The sequence below is a fragment of the Anguilla anguilla genome, chromosome 15, assembly GCF_013347855.1.
Source record: "Anguilla anguilla isolate fAngAng1 chromosome 15, fAngAng1.pri, whole genome shotgun sequence".
NCBI classification, from domain to species: domain Eukaryota; kingdom Metazoa; phylum Chordata; class Actinopteri; order Anguilliformes; family Anguillidae; genus Anguilla; species Anguilla anguilla.
The window spans coordinates 30945670-30967076 of NC_049215.1; the positions used below are offsets into that span (position 1 = coordinate 30945670).

The 21407-nt window shown below is 45.4% G+C and overlaps 1 protein-coding gene across 1 annotated transcript in view; it reads left to right on the top strand.

Moving 5' to 3' along the window:
• The first annotated feature begins 1291 nt into the window (after nt 1-1291).
• The window catches only part of LOC118213692 (transmembrane protein FAM155A-like), a 78589-nt gene continuing 58473 nt past the window's right edge, over nt 1292-21407 (top strand). The window contains exon 1 of the mRNA XM_035392729.1: nt 1292-3580. Coding sequence (XP_035248620.1) covers nt 2858-3580 — 723 coding nt within the window. The 5' untranslated portion in view covers nt 1292-2857. The remainder of the gene's footprint in view (nt 3581-21407) is intronic.

Genomic DNA, 21407 nt, shown 5'->3' on the forward strand with positions numbered 1-21407 from the left:
CCTAGGGCACGAGCCGGGAAATGGCAGGAGACAACATACGTCGAATGCTGCACACCTGAATCAGTCGAAACATTCCGATGAATCTTAAGACCTAATTGTTTTATAAAATCGCAAAATGTGTAACGGGCATATCATAGGATAAATGTATGACGCTACTCAAATTAACTAAATAGTTATCCCAGTGATTACCATTCGACTCCCATTCTAGTTATAGTTACTACTTACTCTCTCATAGTTATTTTTACATTGCAATGAAATGTAATTGGCATGTAATTCTAAAAATGTAATTGGCATCTGGGTAAACTATTCAATACGCTTTTGGACATTGCTAAAATGAAATTGTATGTTTACACTGCACGGTAAAATGTCCAGTGTTAGGCTAATTCAACACTAAACATACAGCATTTGGTGTTATTTGTCAAGAGTTGAATTAACATTGAACAGTTTAATGTGTGATGAAATCGGTGCGCCAGATGGTCATGTTGTAGGGTAACATTTCTTTGATTGTGGTTTACGTTGTGGTTTGTACGAGTATATTTGCTTTGAAGAACTGGACTAATGTTGGAAACGTTTTGGTAGTAAAGATTAAACGCAAATCTTTACAAGCTCAAACAACAAAATCACAGGGGTGCCAAAACTGAACAAAAATGAATCTTGTCTCGCAAACATTAAATATGAATATTTCGATCAGAGTAGTAATTTTCTCTTTAAATAATGGCCTGATTAAAAATCCATGAGCATAACATCGTTTCCCATTGGCCCGGGGAATACAGCTTACTTCTGTCTTACGCTCGTGGCGTGACAAATTAGCATTATTGTGAACCCAGCAAAAGACATAAGCAATTATGTAATCTTGTCGTTAATACGCACTCATCGAACCCTCTTCAGGGTTCATGTGACAGATTCACAGCTTCCGACACCGAAATCGTCTTTTATTTTCTGATGAAATACGATATCCGAACATTCTTTCCAGCCGATTGACGCTATAGATGGGTTGCCAGTTTTGACTTTAGGCGAGCGGCTCTTCTGCAACCCGGACTAACTGCATTCTCAGCACAATACTACACTATACTCAAATAACATTGAGAATTTTTTTAGTGTTTAGCGTTCACGAAATATCATATCTATTAAGGGTAGCGAAATTTGCCACGTGAACTGACACATTCTGAACGGTAATTAAAGATCATTTCACCTCACGTTACTTGAGAAACGGACGGCCGGTCGTACTGAGCGGTCATGACCATTTGTTTTTGTTAAAATAGTAACCTCTTGTTGTTCATCATATGCCTCTTTAAAATGAAAGAACAGTGCGGCGGCTTGATGACATTTAGCTTGTCAGCAATGTTGACAGGTTAAATGTTAATGCAGAAATTCCAATCTATACGACAGCTTCTTAATGTTAAAGATAACATTCATATAGCCAGATAGAACTCGCATTCGGTCTCACGTGCACCTCCCACCAAAATTAAGTGGATTAAGAGAGACAGGGATTGCGCAACTGAGAGCTGTTTGTGTGATTTCAAACCGAAGCCACGGAGAAGTCCACACTGCAGGAAAAACAGGCTCCATACAAGGTTACAGGAAATGCAGGCATCCCGTGCAAACATACACAAACCTCACGTTTCCGCGCTTGACGACAACGTGCAACACGGTGTAGTCCTGAAGACCTGATGCCTGTTCATAATTCAAATGCCTCGATTTTAAACGTGCACATCTACTGTTTCCGTGCATGAATATAAACTTGGCTTAAAAGCCAAACCAACGAGGGACTAGAGCGCGAAGCAATGCGCGGATATATTTTAGACTTACCCTGTAGGCTATATATACAAAACGAACCGTTAAATAATAGCACCGTTGACTCTTGAAGCCAGAAAAAAAAACCTTCATATTGAAACGGCGTTTCAATTAAGCAGAATCCAGATAATTTTGTTTGCAATATCGCTTTGTGAGTATGTTGTTTTGTTATTAAAAAGATTAATGAGCATTGCAGTGTAATTAACTACGAGTTATTTATAAACATCTGCATACAGCCGAATCCAGATATTACACTTGTCAAAAACCAATTCATAAAATTTCACAAAGACTTGAAATCAATATTGTGTTAGCTGTTCTGTTGAGATTCATACGAACTAAATACGTGTGCAGTGGCACGCAATGTCAAAAGTATAGGGGCACTCTTCAAAATAGGCTACCTGTTACAGGTATAGATGGAGGTTTCAAACATGCGTCTCTTGCACTAGAATGGCCAGCGTACGCTAGCGAACATACCCATGTGCATTAATGCGTCTCAATTGCTTGTAAGCACATCTGCAACTGCGCCAGGATGGAGAGATCTCAGCGCTGGAGATGACGCAAATGACCCAGCTCCCCCAAAAAGTGTTTCAAGACGAACATGGCGGCAACTTAACGCAGGACCAGGATGACCGCGGCTATCAAAAGAAAAGATCCGAGGCATTTTGCCCAGACACGGGGGAGAAAATCAGGCTGTGACAACAGTACCTTGTTTTTCTCGATTGAATAAAACCCACGGACAGGCGGTTTGTGGTATAGCTGGTGTTCGGAGAGGGGGAGAGCTCAGCCCCGCGGAGAGGAAGGGAGAGAGGCATGTTGTCACAGGGAGCTGGGATTTTTCTCCGGAGAGTCATGGAGACCGTGGATATGACAATGCTTGGCTTAATCTCCTTGAACGAACTAATTGGATGTGAATAGCAGATCGTAGCATCGCTAGAAGTGAAGCAGGACCGCTTCCAATCCAACGTTTAAGAGGGGAATAACACAAGACAATCCCGAAGTCAATGAATATTGTGGCAAAGGAGCCCTCACGGTGGAGTCGGCCGGTGTTGCGCTTTCCCAAAATATGACCAGGGGCGCTTGGATGTGTCGACAGCAAGATGACGGCTTAAAAATCTGGTGTGCACCCCGAGAGAACGAAAAGCCATTTACCGATTCGGAGAGGGCCCAGAAATGGCGACTGTCCTTGGCATCGCTCTTGTTTTTAACCGTTCTGCTCTCTGATCACTTGTGGTTTTGCGCCGAAGCTAAATTGACGCGAACCCGAGACAAGCGGCTGGACAAGTTAGCATTCACGGACATGGACGATTACCAAACCGCAAACCATATACTTTCATCCAGCCTTCATCCCCCACACAGCAGCCTCAGAAAAAAGGGAAATGCTATTTTTATAGGAAATTCTACCGAGCGTTTGTGGCGACTAGAAACTTGTCATCCCGATAGTTTATCTAAAGACTGTTTTACTTTTGACGACGCTGAAACAGTTTGCAGGGGCCTTTCTGAGATGGCGGGGAGGCAGTCGGCAGAGTTGAATTTAAGCGATTTTTATCTTTCTTTTTGTAATTCCTATTCTCTTTTGGATTTGTTTTACGGGTTATCCAGTCCGGAGAATTTGAACTGCAGCCTGGACGTGTTTATGGATGGCAATCTTCTGGGTTGCAGTCAGTGCGTCCAAGCGTACCAACGCTATGACCAGTATGCTCAGGAGAGATATGAAGAGTTTGAGATTATGATTCAGAAATATGAAACGGATGCATATTCGGTGAGAACATGCATGGAAGAGTGCAAGGTAGGGTAAAATTGTTTATGCCCCCCCTCCCTCGACAGTTTTCTCTCCCAACTGATACCGGTATTTGGGTCTTTCAGTCGTCATGGTAACTGGTGTCGATTGAGCCAGCCCGCAGGTGGATACTTCACTGTAAACTAAAGTATTTCTGAAAAAACACGTCGTGTCCCCGCTGTTATTCAAACAACGGCATGTTGTTAATCATGTTTACTTGTGTTAGTGCGTGTGTGTGTGTGTGAATGCGTGCGTACCTGCATGCGCGACTGAAAGAGCGTGAATGTGTGTGTGTCTTCATATATAATCGTGTGTTTGGAGTCAGAAGAGTTTCAGGAGGGGATTATTGATTTGTTAAATGTATTAATCGTTAAAATAACGAAACATAGCCTATATTACCGTTAGAACTTCGGAAAACATTTTATTTAACATTGTTATCGGGATGGATATAATAGAAGACTTCCAAATAGCCTACTGTTTGTGGTTCAGACGCATCAAGTAGATTTACGATATTTAAATTATTTTAACATGCCTGTATTTTTGACGCTTGCGGTAAATCAACAGATGCTACTTCTTCCATGCCTGTTCGCGCGGTCTTTAGCTGGGGTTGGGTGGCGGTGTAAGGGTTAAAGCACTGAAAATCCTGGCCTACAGTGCATCACAGTGAATCATAACGTCAAGTTAACGTATTACACCAAAGCCTGTTCCCGGTCCCATTCTCAGCCGGTGCAGAAAAACAGGAAGTACTTCAGGTGTGTGGTGATCACCACGGAGATATGCATAGCGCACTGCACTACTGCGTGGCGAGAGATTTTCAATAACGTTAATAGTGCACCGGTGGTATTCCATCTTAATCCACCGGAAGGATTTTTGATGGTTCGTTCTTCCAGGTTAACACATCATTCTATTGCTGCTGCAGAAAATATAATGCATCCATCGACTCGACAATGGATGCAGGCCTATAGATGGGATTGATCCAGATTTTCGAGCGAAGCTATTAAGTGCGAAAGTCGGGCAGCTACAACGTGGAATGAGATGCTTATTTATCCAAACGCATCCACACATACAGATACCAATTTCCGAATTGACACCGTAATTGGTGTTTTGGTTTGCCTGTTTAGTTCACCACCCCCCAATACACGCTCGCACACGCGCCCTGCATTTGCAGGACAATAAACCTGCTTAACTTGACCTCAGCAATTTTACGTGCACCTTCGGTTAAAAGCAAAGGCGCGCGAGGCTGTCAAAGGACACCGTGCAAATGTCTGGGTTGTTCGCTGCTGTTGGTGCGTGAGACACCGGGAAACTGCTGTAGCGTCGCTGTCTGCCTCGGCCTGCCAAAGATGTGAAGTTCACCCGCTGTCCTTGGTCCTGAAAAAGGCCACGAGGAGAGTTCGCGTCACCCGCAAAGATCAATACTTGCACGGGGGAAATAATTCAAATAAGGGCATAATGAGATATTACTTACAAGGTGCTATCCCAGGGCACGTACCAGCATCCGGTGAACCATTCAATAAAAATGTGTTGTAGGACATAGCACATTGAACAGTACTGTCTCTATTGGTGATTGTGGCTGCCCAGAGAAGAAGACATTCTCCACCCCTAATATGCTGTGAAGCTAGACTTCAATTTATTTATAATGCAGAATGACTGGACAGTCACAGATGTTCTAGGTAGCATTAATGCTGGTTCTTGTTGAGTCATGGTAGAACTAGCATAGACAGACGCTCTCTCTCTCTCTCTCTCTCTCACATACACACACACACACTCCCTTGTACACACACACAAACGTGCACACACGCATGCACACATGCACACTCACTGTTGCATTGCTTACATTCAGCTTATTATATATTTACGTGTGTGGATTTTCACTAGAGCAGGTGAATATTAGCGACTCATAAAAATCCAGAAGAGTAATGTTGCAAATAAAATTAAATCATTCGCCTTGTTCCATATATTTTTTTTTTTTTTTTTTTAATCAAAAAGTCCTGGAATATTGCAGGATGTGACTGTCTTCAGTTCTTAGTTCTTCTGCAAGAGACTGCTCCAGATAAAAGCTTGATTTTGTTCAGGGAATGATCTGTAAAACTGCTCCAAAAACAAACCACAGGTGGTATTTGGAATGGCTCTAATTACTGTGCGCAGCGAGTGATCAAGCCAGAGTTTGAAAAACAGGAATGGCACGTGATTTTAGGCGACGGACGGACTCCATGCCAAAATGCTATTATTCCGGCTAATTTGGTGGAGTGAGTTGGATCAAGGAAGGAAGGAAGGGAGGTGAAGACGAACTACATGTGAGCCACAGGTGAGCTACAGGTGAGCTATCAGCCAGGGGAAAATCATCTGCAGAAAGACAGCAGTTTCTACCAGCAGGGAGAGCACAGCTGGCAAACTCCAGAGCAGGTGACACGATTCTCAGCTGCTGAAATCATCTGCTTGCAATGTGTTTGTCCTGCATGAAATGCATTACTCCGGCTGTAGACACTGCGCAGCTGGGTGTTTAGTGGAAAAACTCAGGTCAGAGACTTTGGTGGAGAGCGTTACACAGCAGCGCTTAGATTCAAACCTGCAAACCTAGTTTCTGTCATCACCCTAACGCACTGCGGGTCCCAGTGGAAGAGTGTTGACTCACATTGGGCTTGTCAACAGGGTACCATCTCTTCTTGGAGGGAGGGCTTGTTGTATTCTTGAGAAAGAATGTCTTGATATTGTAGCTTGTTGTCATGCCTCCTAGTTTGACTTAGCATTACTCTCTGACCCAGCCGATGCTTACTGAGTGAACTGGACTTAATGTGTTCATGGCTATGAATAACTTACATAATGAGTATTGTCCCTTATCGGACCTGTGTTTTGTAGTTGTTACAGTGACCTTCGGCATGCACTTATTGCACGTTGCTTTGGATAATAGTGTCTGCGAAATAAATGTAATGAAACGTAATGAAAGATAAAAAAATTCTGTCCTGCAGAAATGCTGGTCATGTAATGGAGCTTATTCACCATGTATGTAGTACGGGCTGCTCTGGATAAGGGAGTTTGCAAAAGAAATACAAAGCGTAACGTTATTAAACGCAACGTAAAGCTGCAAGCTGGAAGAGGCCTCTGAGCGATGCTCTGTCTACACTTTTTTGTCTTTTACTACCGATGTTCTGTTGATTAAAAATATTATTTTGCTTCGGCGAAGCTGATCAATTTCAGACGAACGATCCGATTTCATCGCACGCTGTTTTAAAGAGTAACCGGTTCCTGCAGTAGTTGAATCAATGAGATCCGACAGAATTTATTTGTGGCGGAGGTGGCGGAGGGTAAGACAAGAAGTCGGCGGCAGGTGAAGGTGGGATGTGTTGCAGTGTCTGTGTTTGAGAAGAACATCTCTCGTCTCATCGAATAATAAGCGGCAGACATGCAAGCTCAACACTTGGTCTCAAACTCGGCGCCCCCCGTAATTCAATAAAAGTCCGGATCTTTGGAGCTGGCGGCCATTTGACACAAATCTGAATTGCAAATGTGTTCTTGTGTTAGCCTGACCTTTGCACAAGCACAGCACTTTGTGTTTGAATGGCTGAATGTCAGTTTAATAACTCACGGTTTTTTAAAAATTGAAATAATAATTCAGAGGGGAGAGAGAAAAAGAAGCTGTTTCGTTTTGTCGTTTCTTTTTTGAATTCCCTTCTTGGCTCTGTATTGCTGGAGACAAGTGGAGGAATAGTGGTGGTTTTGGTGAGCTGATCATTTGCCTGATTCACCGGTTGTGCCAAAAGGTGCCTTGTTGGCCGGCAGTGAGGTGGAGATGTGCTGGTGCCCTGATTATGATTTTTATTATTCGTAGCAGTATTAGTATTAGTATTATTATAATACTAGGATGTCCCATTGAGATCTGATGAACAGGCCCTGTATGGAGATTTGATGGGATGGAAATCCACCATTTCCACTGCACATGAACACTGACATCAACAGTGTCTGCTGGTTGAGAAGACCTATGGTGGTTCTGGATCTGTGGGTGTCATCCACTACTGGATACGGAAAAGCCTTTTCATTCCTCAGTACAAACGTTCCTCAGAAGAAAGGAGTGTCCCCTAAGTTCCGTCGGTACAGCGGGGTTCTAGACCAGTGTCAGAGGGAAGCTGAAGGTTGACCATATCTTGAAGGGCCAGCCTGGATGCCCTGGCGTGGATAGTCTTCCACTGAGGGGTTTTGGAGAGAGTAGTGTGGTTTTGTAGGCCCAGAGAAACATCCTTTCTCTTCAAAATGCGCCGAACCCCCCCACCCCCCCCCCCCCCCCCCAGAGAAAAGGGTTCTTCGGCTGTGCTTTGCACTGAGGCCTCCCCGGAACATGCGCGGCTGCACGCGTGCATGCATGAGTGCATGTGTTTGACCCTTGACCCGTGCGTCTCCACGCGTGTTCAGCAGCCTCGTCGCCGCTGGTTCCACCTGCGACTCAGTCGTGCTCCGCCTTTGATTTGGGGCATCCGATGGTTTCCTCCCGCAGGGTACGGGAGGCTGTGCCAGTGGGCACCGAAGGCAACAGTGGCAGGTGGGGGTGGGGTGGGGGGGGTAGGGGGTGGTCATCATTCCAGTCAGACCATATTTCTTGGCGCTGTGGCGAGAGGAATGGCAGGTACCCGCTAAATCTTTTACAGCTCAGTGGATTTCTCTGTCCTCTCTGCTGATCCCTGCTTAGTTTTGTTGCCTTTGTACAAGAATGTGAGGGGAAGCAGTGAATCATCCCGGCCACAGTCCAGCAGCTCCGGGTTAAAAAAAAAAAAAAAAGAACGGCCACATCTGCTCCCTGGAGACGGTTTAACTTCCTGAGTGGGTTAGCCAATCAGAATTGGGCAGGGGCCAGGTCAAAGTGGAGACTTAACTGTTTTAAAGTCCCGGTTTGGGACTGATTAGAGCACTCCTACCCCCGAACGTCTTCCGTGCGTTCAAACCATGTTTCAGTGCGGCCCAAATCGGTGCGGTGTGGTTTTATGTAACACACCATCGCACAGGAAAAGGGCACTGATCTGGTCAATATAACACACCGTCACACAGGAAAAGACCACTGCTCTGGTCAATATAACACACCGTCACACAGGAAAAGACCACTACTCTGGTTAGTATAACACACCGTCACACAGGAAAAGACCACTACTCTGGTCAATATAACACACCGTCACACAGGAAGTAGGAAGGTTGTGGGGGGAGGCTTAGTTTTTCTGGAAGGGAAGTAGTATGTAGTAGTATGTCTAAAACGTCTCTGTTTGCTGTGACTACCATCATTGAGCTGCTGTGGTCTCAGTGCTTGCTGCCATTGATCTGAGTGACAGGAGAGTTGTTCAGCGAGATAATTCATCCTGGTGTTATTCCAAACACACAGCTGTCATCGTATAATTACATCCTGCACACACCTGTAACCTTCTCATATGGACATGCACATATGGACATACGAACCACACACATAGGCACACACACACACACACCCAGACACACCCAATGCACACACGCACACACACACACACAGACAAACATACACACACGCATGTGTGTGCGCGCACACACACACACACACACTGATGATGAGTCTGTAGCTGTTCCAGTAGCTGCCAGAATTTGGGTACCTGGTTGCTCTCATGTGTATCATCACGAACGTGAAACGTAAAAGACGAAGTGCTCTGACCGCTGCTGTACCACCAGACAGGGGACCTCAAATGCTGGATAGGGGTCCTCAAGTGCTAGATAGGGGTCCTCAAACTTAGTTTTTCTGAATTTTAATAAAAGCCAGCAAAACCAGTGGGGTCCCTGGGATTTGAGAACCTCTGACCTTCATCCGCACTGAACTACATGCCTGTCTGTAATATGATGGTTGTGCAGGCTATAGAAAGTGGCCCAGTATTAAGTAGCTATAGCCAAGCGAGTTTGCATCATAGGTTTTTAATGTTTTTCATTCCTCTAGCAAAGAATGCTTGTTAGCTACCTTGAACTGCAACATCAAGAAAGCAATAAATGTATGTTAAGTTATGCCCACCTAGAATCATAATAAAAATTTGATTGATTTAGCTAACACCCACATAAAACCGTAAGGCAGGCTATTAAAACCACAAAACAGAAATGTTTGAACAAAAATTATTTTTGGTGGAAGTTTGTGAAAGTAGGGGTGTTGTTGGAAAATCTTTACTAACCTAAAGATGTGATTTGTGGCAGATCCATTCCTCTGACATCATCAATGGGCATCAAGGAATAGGGCTGCCGGCTCGTTTCATTTCGAGCAAATCCAAACTCACTTTACGTTGAGCTTGTTTTCTTTAGCAGCCATGATGTTATACATTACCGGTTCTCGTTTGTGAAAAATCATCCAAGCTTGCTAAAGTGTTGCCGTGTGAGTGAGTGTGGGTGGCACCTGGGAGAAGGCCCTCCGCTGGATTAGGAAATAATACAATGGTGAGCGATTCATTGATGGCCTTCCAGCCCTCTGTTGTGCAAATGGGGCTTTGGGGGGTGGGGGGGGAGCCAGTGACCAGCCATTATTCCTGATAAAGAGATCAGGGATGATATTGCCATGGCAGCAGTGGGTGAGCAAAGGATGAAAGAGAATCTCTCTCTCCCTCTGTCTCCCCCCCCCCTCACTGTCTCTATCACTCACACACACACACACACACACACACCAGGGTGTTTCCTGCAAGTCCAGACCTGCCTCTGCTTTTAACTGTAATTAAATTTACATCCCTATAATTCTTCTCCCTCCACCAGGCCGGCCTCCAGGGTGCCCCCGCCCCCTGGCCCAGAATGCAATCTGATGTGTGCCCGGAGCGTTTTGTTTCATTGCGCTCGCTGCACCCACTCGGTGCCGTGTGCATGTGATGTCATCGTTGGCCCAGGAGTGTGGTTCATGCGTGAGGATACGTCACAGTCTTTAGGAATTAGGCTGCTCTGCGATCAGGGGGAGCTTCGGACGTGCCAGCGTGTCTCTCAATCTCAGCTAACAGCTTTAAGCAGCGAGCAGCCAGTATCCGTCTACAGCCGAAATGTAGACGGATGTAGCCTGGCTATGTCCTAGTCAGCTAGAAAACTTTCACTTTTCATCCAAATGTAGCTGTTTTTTCACCTGAATGCCTTGATGGCGTTTCATCATATTTTCACTGACTTCTCACCAACTTTTCACCACAAAAATGTTCACTGGGTACTTTCAGCTGCATTAGCAAACTGAAACAGTCGGCTGACAGTCGTCAAAGAATATAAACTGGATTGTACCTTTATAAACTGAGTTTTACATCAGGTGATTTAAATTAGACTGTTAGACTGAAGACTGTTATTCACGTCACAACACTTGCGACTCCGAGCACCTGATGTGACTATCATGCACTCGGCAAATTTATACCACCCTAATAATTTCAAAGATCTTTAAACCACCATTTTTGGTCAGCATTTCTGCAGCATCGTGGCGGTTGCCGGTTCTGAAAAGTGAACCGAAGTGAGGTTAGAATGAATCAGAAACTTGCTCCGTACGTCTGTAAGCATGCGTGTTTAGTCCTGTCTCTCCGCAGTGATTTGTGGGTGAGTTTGGGAGTCCGCGTTCTCAGGTTATGATATACCTGTGCCTTTCACAGCCCACTTAAGTTAAGAGAGACAAAGCAAGAGGCCCGTGTTTTGGAAGATTGTTTACCTTCCCTCCTCTTTAATGACCCACTCAATATTCCTTTGTTTTTGTGGAGTTAAGAGGCCCCTGTGTCCTCCCATGTCCCAGGGCGAAGCTAACACGCTAACAGCGATCATATTTCTTAAATTTGTCTCCGCTGTCCTGAATTTGGGAGCGGGGGCCACGGGCGGAATGGATGGAAATGAAATATAAGAACAAAAGGTGCAGCTCAGGCTCGTCAGCTCCCTCCCAGGGCCCTCCAAGAGAGACAGACCGGAAATAAGGAACACAGACACCTGGAGCTTTTCGCCTTCCACAGAACCCTACATCTCTCCAGGTGTCTCGCAACGCAAGTCTGTTAAAAATAAATAAATAAATAAATAAATAAATAAATAAATAAATAAATACCCTGTTGTATATGAGACTGTACATGACATATACGCTGGATGAGTGAGGCTTTAACTTGGTTGCCATGGATACGCATCATACGCAACGTAGAGGCTTGTGAAAATGCATGCGTGAGTTTGGTTTATGGAGAGCGGTCGCAGCCTGAGTGGATTTAAATTGCGCTCCGCATCTCTCCAATTAGAGATTAAAAACCTATTTTCGGACTGGCACTCTGGCGCGCGCGAGCGTGTTTGTGTTCGGAGCGGGGGGAAATCCCTATGTAGTATTTACCCATTATTTTCGCTGGTGGTTCCTGCCTTCAGCCCAAACTGCTCAGCATTAGTCATCCTACTACAGTGATTGTTTTTCTCTGTGTCTGTCGGAAAGGATGCAGGCTGCCTGGCTGTTCTCTCCCGCCGCCCTGGCTGTGTAATGCGTTCAGCAGGTCGTCATGCACACCTGCCTCCTAGCCCTTCTGCTCTTGCTCTCGCCCACCCTTCTTCCTCAACAGGGCCGGGATGTTTTATTCATCAGAGATGTCACCGCTGCCTCTTCGCTTCATTGCTATTGGCTCACCCTGCCAACGGTGGCGGCCCAGTGGCTCAGCGGGGCTGATGAACGAATAACACGAATATCACCTGTGCCAAGACTGCAATTAAAAAAAAAAAAGAAACGTGTTCTTTGCACGTACGATCTTGTGTCGACTGTCCCTAGTAATTTATAAAAGGATCTAAACAAAAAAGAAACTGAATGGCTGGCACGATTAGTCTCTGTCACCAAATAAGTGGGTACTGCTTTCAGAACTGATCAGGCAACGACAATAATTTTTAAATTTAGGCTAATAACGGAAAAGAATCGGAAAAGGCGGGGGAAAGAGCACAAAATAAAGTGGACACCCAGTGGAGAGGGGGGGAAGCATACTGTCATACACTTTTCACTTTCACTTCCATTTTTTCTTTCACTTGTTAGAACCTGACTTGCAAATATTGAGTCACGTTATGCATATGACCATGCGTATATTCCAGTTATGAAAGCGGTGGGCAACAAGCCCACAGAGGCAACAAGCGTCTTTGTTTGCATTCGTATCTAATGTTGCCACTTTGTGTTTGTGAAGCCATTGACTGCAGAGTTATAATTCCAGTCACGTTAGATTATTTTAAGGATTCTTTCTATTTATAAGAAATCTTCAGCCCTTCAGCAATGTTGTGTTTTTAATATTTTTTCCAGCTCTTCATATGACTGAACAGTATAAACCTGGAGAACTCACTCAAAGTGGGATAAGGGGATGGGGGGTTGGGGGGGATGGTTCTGTTTCCTTGAAAAACGAGAGTAGGGAACCAGCCGATATGAAATTCAAATGGCGTTTGACTACTGCACAGAAACGGGCTGTATATTTACGGCGAAAGGCTGGTGCCATCGTAGACCGGAGAGCGGCTCAAGAGGGTAACGGAGTTTAGAAAAAACGCACCTTTTGAGGTTTTACCAGGCGCTGCACTGTGTGAGCCCGGGGTGCTGTGCGGACGGCGATGTGGAGAGACGGCGAAACAGGTGGACAGGGAACGGTTTGACTCCGCTGTCTTCTTCAGTGAGCTTTGGAAGTAAGAAACCATTTTTTTTTTTTTGTCTGCTGACAGAGATCAGTTGAGTTTTAGGGATTTTTCCTCCTGATCGTCTCGGATCCCGGAGTCGGGAGGCTGACACACTCCACGGCGCTGTCAGTTGAACGTCACGTGTCCATCATCCGTGTGCTTTGTCTCCGTCAGAGCGGGAGATGTCTGCATAACCTGTCACAAATCCAAAAATTGACAGAGTAAAATCCCCAAAAAAACTCTGTGACACAGGCTGACTGACAAGTATGTACACGGAGATGTACATGGACAAATATAAACGCTAACTGAGAAAGCGTAAGCACACACACACACACACACACGCACACACTCACGCACATGCACACACACACACACACACATGCACGCACACAGACTCTGGGTGTCTCAATCTTCACTACTTGAAGCTTACTCTTCGGATTCTGTTGGTTCTCCCCCCCCCCCCCCCCCCCCCCCCAATGAAGCCTGCTCTGGAGGACAGGTTCAGATCTCCTGGCTCTTCATAATGCAGACGTGTTATTTCCCTGCTACAGCTCTGTGTGCTTAAGACTGTCCTCCTGGGCTCGTCAAGCCGGAGGGTCTCCCAGATGATAATTGGTTTCGGGTCCCGGCTGGCTTTAGCCCCGCCTCGGATCTGGATGTAAAACCAGTGTGTGCATGTCTAGACTGGAAAATGTAGCTGCTGGGGATGAAAGTGGAATTATCAGGAACCATCAGGGCCTGTAAACAAACAGCATCTGACTCACAGATCACACTTACCAGGAGCGTTGGGCCAGAACATTATATAGTGTTTCATTTAAAAAAAATAAATAAATAAAAAATACAACATATATGTTTAATGTTGGCAAAAATGAAAGAAAGCTGTAGCACGTAGAAATTATTGATTACATTTTAGGGATTCTTGGCTCGCACGCAAGTATGATTTGAACTTGAGATGCAGTTATGATCGTGTTTATATATTGCTCTGGCAACACTGCCCAGCCAAGGTCAGCATATTCGAACTTGAATTTGACACTGAGAGAACATTAGAGGAAGAGAAAGACGGAACGCAGCGGGATGGAGAGAGAGAGAGGAAGAGAGGACGCGAGGTGCAGCCTGCCCCCTGCAGGGCATGTGTCGTCATGACGACCTACATTCCCGGTCGCCGGGCACGACAGCTGCCCCCTATCGCTGGGCAGGATTCAGAACGTTTCCAGCCTCGCTGGCATATTTCCCATCAGGCAGGCCGTGTAGACGACTCTGCCTGCCCGATCCCAGTCTTTTTAATCAGGCAGAAACCAACAAGCAGAGCTCTGCAGAATGGAGTTTTTGTTTTTCGGTCGTTCCTGAAACAGCTAAGTAACGGGGGTGTTCACACAAGGTTTGTTTATCGGTGGAGTTTCTGAATTTGTTTTTTTCGAGGTTACACAGTGAAGCAGTTGAGCGAGAGAGGCAGCTCCATGCAGCTCCTAAGAGTGGATAGACCCGATTTGATTTCCTTGTCCTGGCAGTATAGATATCTACGGATCCTCACAGCACTTGCAATCTGTGGATGATTCCCCCAGGCACAGGCCCCACCACCAGAGGGCAGCACCTTCTCATTACCCCAGCTCTCTCTCTGATCCTGAGTGAGCTTTACCATATATGGATGCTTTCATCCAAAAAGTCATGGCCTGTGATGTTTGTCAAACTCGGCTAGCACCAGTCAGAATAACCACATATGATGATATGAGAGAAACTTGCTCTCTCAGGGAATAATCATGTCTGGGTATTAGACATTAGCACCAGTCAATACCTGAAAGACCATCAATAGCCCCTCTGCCATCAGTGCAATCTATGTATTGGTCTACATTTCTCTGTTTTATTTCAGCACAAACTGCTCTGTTGTTCTTTATTTTATGTTGTATTTAGCTGTTCTTTTGCATTCTGGACAGTTAGAGGGCTTGCCGAGAATTCTCAGCGGTTAAAACATTGATAATGTTGCTTTGATATGTTCCTGGGGGGTCTGTTGTCGGTGGAATCGGAAGTTCTTGGTCAAGGTGAGTTCAGATTGAGTCTGAACACGGCCAAGCGGCTTGGCCTGATGGCTTGGTGAGTTTGCTACCTGCCGGATTTTTCCCTCACAGGGTTATGTCTGAATTTTATGCTGTGTGCGGGACTCGCCCTTCCACTGTATTATTGTAGTCTCACCATGACCGGCCGTCAATCATCATCATCTTCATCATCATCACCATCATCATCATCTTCTTCTCTGTCATAGTCCCAGAACCAGGGATGAGGAAGGTGGGCCAGGCCAGACTTCCCGATTTCTGCCGTCATGTAGCACTTCATGGAGTGAGTGCAGCACAGGGGTGAGGAAACAGGCTGAAGGCTGCTGCGTTGGGTCCCAGCTGGGGCCCTGCAGTTGTAACCTTGAGCAAAGGTACTTAAACTAGACTGCTTCAGTAAACCCCCAGCTGTGTGAAATATAGCGACAGAGCTCTCTCTTTATGGTTGCCATCACATTTTACTTCACTCGTCTGTATTCAAGAACACAGTGTGAATCATGAAAAAACACGGAAGCTTTTTTTCTGCTAGCTAGTTTTGTTTCTTGTTTTGCTGTATTTATTTTGATTTATGCATATAGTATACACACTCCTGAAGTCTGGCTCTTGCATGGTGATGGAAACATTTTTAGATTCTCCTCTGAAGTGGATTCTAGAGACAAGATGACCGGCACATACGTATACATGTGCACATATATACACACGCGCTTGCACATACACACACGCTCGCACACACACACACACACACACACACATGCACACACACGCTCGCACACACACACACACACACACATGCTCACATACAGAGAGAGAGACACACACACACGCATACATGCACAGATACACACACACACATATACGCATACAGTGACACACATGCACATACACAGAGACATACACGCATACACACACACACACACGCTTGCACACACACACACATGTGCACACATACACAGAGAGAGAGACACACACACGCATACATGCACAGGTACACACACACATGCACGCATACAGTGACACACACAAACATACACAGAGACACACACGCATGCGCACACACACACATGCGCACATACACAGAGAGAGACACACACACACATGCACGCATACAGTGACACACACAAACATACACAGAGACACACACGCATGCGCACACACACACATGCGCACATACACAGAGAGAGACACACACACGCGCTCGCACATACACACACGCTCGCACACACACACACACACAGACACAGAGTGTTATTTTTAAGTGCTTATTCTTGTAAGCCCTTTCAGCACCTCTTGTGATTTGACTGGATGTTGATTGGCTGTTTACCCTGGTGGTTCCACTAAAAGGCATCTCCTGGGACGCCGATAACCTTTCTGTCTTCGCAGCTCAGGTCGTGGAAAATATTTCTGTGGCGAAAGCGCTGTGCTCAGAGAAACCTGTGTGGCTGTGTTTGTGTGTATGTACGTAGGTCTGTGGCTGTGAATGTGGCCATGAGATGCTTGTGTACATGTGTGTTTGTGTGTATGTACGTAGGTCTGTGGCTGTGAATTGGGCCATGAGCTTGTTTACATGTGTGTTTGCGTGTATTGTGTACATGCTTTTGAATGTGTATGCATGTGTTTTGTGTGTGGCAACATGCATTTGAGTGTGCACATGCATGTGAGTGTGTTTCAAAATATGTGTTTGTGCATGTGTCAACATGTGCTTCTGTGTGTATATGAGCTTATGTGTGTATATATATATGTGTGTGTGTGTGTGTGTGTGTGCATGTGTGTGTATATATACATGTGTGGGTGGGTGTATGTGTATATTAGTCTGTGTGTCTGTGTGAGAGAGCGAGAGAGCGAAAGAGAGAAAAAACAGACATGTAGGAGAGACAGAAAGCAGGGGTAGCGGTGTGTGGGAGTGTGCTCTGTATGTGCTGCAGTCTTTGCTGCCTTTCCAGTCAAACTGAGTTTTCTGGTGGGCAGAGAGTGCAGCCTGTCTAGCCCTGTGGGGTTTGGTAAGGGGGCAGCTAAATGATCTCTGAGGGCACAATCCCGCGGGGGGGGGGGGGGGGGGGGGTTGGTAGCACATTATCACTAGGGGCACAAATCTGTGTGTGTGTTGGGGGTGGTGGGGCAGCCAAAGGAACTCTGGGGCACAACTCTGTGGAGGGGGGTAGCCAGATGATCCCTGGGGGCTCCGATTTCAGCTGAGTGGCTGCTTGAAGGGGACGGCCAGGCTGACTGCCTTTGACTCCTGATAACATAATAACTCCACGCTGCCCTGTATTATTTATAGGGCTCCTGCAAGAAAGCTCTGTCAACACCATGACATTGTCACCAAACATCCCCCCCCCACTTTGTGCAGCCCTCTTAGGGTGCCAATGCAGTATAATGGTTAGAGAGTTGGGCTTGTAATCTGAAGTTGTCTTAGCTGTGTAAATGGACAGTATGTAAACGTGTAAAAAGTTGTGTAAGTCTCTCTGGATAAGAGCGTCTGCTAAATTGTTGTAATGTAAGGCAATGCAATGTACTGTAATGCAACCCAATAAGATCGTCAACAGTGATCTGGTCTTCCTGGGCTCTGTAGGGGTGGATTCTCTGGGGTTAGAGGGTCATCTTGTTCAAGGTGGCCTTGAACGTGCTGCTCCCCCGCCCCCCTGCCCACCCCCATGTACCCAGACCAATGAGACCTGAATCAGACCACCTGGAAGAGGTGTAATCTCCTGAAGAAGGGAGGAGGGGGTGGGGGGAGATGAAGGAGTAAAATGAGGTAGGATAGAGGGAGGGATTGTGGGGAAGGGAAGGAGAAAGAAGAGTCTGAGGACAGAAGGTGGGGTTAGTGGAGAGTTGGCTGAGAGCAGAGTCAGACAGAATGGGGCAGGATAAAATAAGAAGAGATGGTTGATGACATGGCACTGCTGAATTGGCTGAACCCCTGAGAATCATACACAAATCGAAAAATGTAGTGATACTGACTTACTGTAACTGTGCTCCTCAAAGTTAATGAGAAAGCCTAGTGCTGTTTAGTTGGAACCCTCCCTATCCTCAACAAATATTATTTATTGCTGTTTGACACTTTAGGAATGCTTTAAGAATAATTAACACTTTCCTGATGCATGCTTTTTCTCTCTTCTTTCACTGGAGCTGCATTGGATGAACATGACATACACACATGCACACACAAACATGCACACACACACACACACACATAAGAATGCATGCATGTGCAAGCATAAGCATGCATACAAAATGCACAAAGACACAGAACACACAAATACATATGTACATGTATGCATGCACAACTGTGCACACGTATATACCCAAACACAGAGATATTACACTGAGCGAGGTAGTCAGCTCTCTGATGTAAAACAGCAATTTTTGGACCTTGATATCACTGCCGTTTCAAAACCAATCTAATGCTATTTCACAGGAGGACTGCAATCACCATGGGCTCACCAAATACTGATTTTGGTATAGATATATTTCTGTGTTGTAGATGTCCCTTAAAAATTACCGTAAGAAAGTAAGATAACTCAAATTAAATCCAACAGGATCCCAACACAACACCGCTCATTCTGCTGGGCATTTTGAGATTTGCGTGCTTTTTCTCATGAAAAAAGCTACTTCCTGTACTAGAACGGAGTTACCCAGGGACACAAACGGACCAATCAGCTCTGGCGTAACAAGCGCTTATAAAACAGCAGTGATTGCGGCTCAGTTTTGCAATCAGCCGTAGCAGAAATGGCCTCGGCGATCTGCTATCCGGTGGAGATCATTTGAAGGCCAATGGCATTCAATCTGAATTTTATTTCATTCTACAATATTTGGTACTTTGTTGTTTATCCGTAATGTTGTTTACGTGAACGTGCCTTTATGTTGCCATGGCAATTCGGCAAGAAGAAAGCCTGTGCTGCTCCTGTGATTATTCTGATGTAATTCCTGGGGAATAACAGATTCCTGGGAGCCCTTTAATTCTGTTTAAAATACCGGTTGTGTATAATCTTGTTTTCCACACGGACAGACAAATCAGGGAAAATGACTTTCTGTTGGCTGTGAGAGAACAGTGCTTCATTAAGAAAAAAAAACGTTTTTTAATCCTTTAAATATCATACGGCTGTCCATTAAATCAAGAATAGCATAGCCGCCCTTTCGTTCAGTGGCTGCGAAAGCACTGCTTCGGGTCAGGCTATTCCACAGTGCGAGTGAGTTCTGCTGCAAAATGGGCTCATCCTCACCCCCTGCGCTGGTACTGAGGAGTGGAAGCTGGTGGCTCACCGAGGATCATGTGAAGCGCAGCGTGAGATCAGCGTTCAGATCTCCTGAGGTTGAGAGGGGAGCGCTGGAGGGTTTTAAAGGGCCAAAGGGCCAGGGGGAGGCTATAGTAAGGGCTCAGTGATGGCCTCCTCAGGATTAGACGCATTCAGGTTTTACACACACACACACACACACACATATATATATATAGCCCTGGGATGGACTGCCGGCCTGTCTAGGGTGTAGTCCTGCCTCTCGCCAAATGCACGCTGGGATAGGCTCCAGCACCTAGTAAGCACCAAGCGCCCAAGATGAGCAGGTATAGATAATGGATAGATGGATATATGTATATATATATATATATATATATATATATATATATATATATATATATAAACACAAAAAGTGGGAGACAGAGCGGCAGAGAGAGGAAATGAAGTGCCACCATGGTAACAGCATCGGCAACAAATCGGCAACAGAGCCGGGTGCTGGACTTCATTCATTTTAACACCTCTGGTGAGGTGGTGCATGGAAAATGCACATTTTCAGGTAAGGGCGCATTTCACGCTAGCTCTAAGCTGTGAGCACGGGAAACATGAAATCGATGAGCTCCGCCGGGTGCAGTCTGCAGTCGGTTCGCCTGTGATGAAGGCAGTCTCAGTCCCAAAAATTCAGGAACACAAAGATGACAAAGTGTGGATCTAATTCCCCCCAAATTAACGCGGTGGCCTTGCACAAAACTCTCACGTTTCTCTTACGTCAGGAATAACAGTAGCGCGCACGTTTATAGAGGGGATGAGAACAAACGCCCTGGACGTTTGTAGGGTTGAGATTGCACCACAGTGAATAAAGATATATTCAGCGTCTGCTAACCATTTCAGACAGACGACCGATTAATCTCATCGGCTGAGTGGAAGACGGCTGATTTAGACATCACCATCAAAGAGCAGCGCTCTAACTGCCTGTGTTTACAGAGCGGGTCTTCATCAGAAAACAGCACGTGCAGCGTACAAACACGATATGTATACTGTTCTGAATCCATCATTACTATCTGAGACAGAGAGACGGAGCGAGAGGCAGGGAGAGACATACAGATTGACGGACAGAAAGAGAGAGAGACAGAGACAGATAGAGAGAGAGAGAAAACAAGTTGGTTCTGAGGCTTACTCCAATACGAACACAAAATCAACCTAATTATAGCACAACATAAAGAAAATGATATCAACAATTGGAACACTCAAACCCAAACTTAAAGTAATCTTAATTGCTATCTGCCCCTAAAAAGACAATACATTTTGGCAGATTACCCAACCACAATCGAAAATACAAAGCTGTGAAAAATACTGACAATGTACAGGCTCAGTGAGGACAGTTTGACCACAGAAACTGGCCAGTTCATTTTAGGCTATTTGAACTCAAATTGTAACCACGTGGATTAATCATTGTTCATGCTTTACTTCTACTGTTATTCTTCTTTCTTCTTTGATTCGACAATATTCACTATGTGTCTTTCCTGCCAATGAAGCACATTGAATTGAAGGTGAGAGGGAGACAGAGAGATTTTTTATGAGATGCCGTACAGTGAAATGTGAGGGGTTTACTGGATTAGCGGTGAGGGGTGAAGGACAGAAGATGGAGATGAGGTGGCTTGTGGGTACAGGCCAGTCCTCCAGAGGCTGTGACACACCTCATGTTTGTCTTATGTCAGCAGATCCACCGTGTGATCAATTGCTTGGAAGCAATCATTTATACTGACAGTAATTTGTGTGCGTTTTTATATGTAACATGACACAGATTAAGAACAGAAACATTAAAGTCACCGACGTTATTATAAAGCAATCAGAGCTCCAGCCTCCAGCTTTTCTTCCCCAGAGGTTCTCAGTTCTCAGGGTAGCGACATAGCTCAGGAGGTAAGACCGATTGTCTGGTAGTTGCCGGTTCAAACCCCGCCCTGGGCA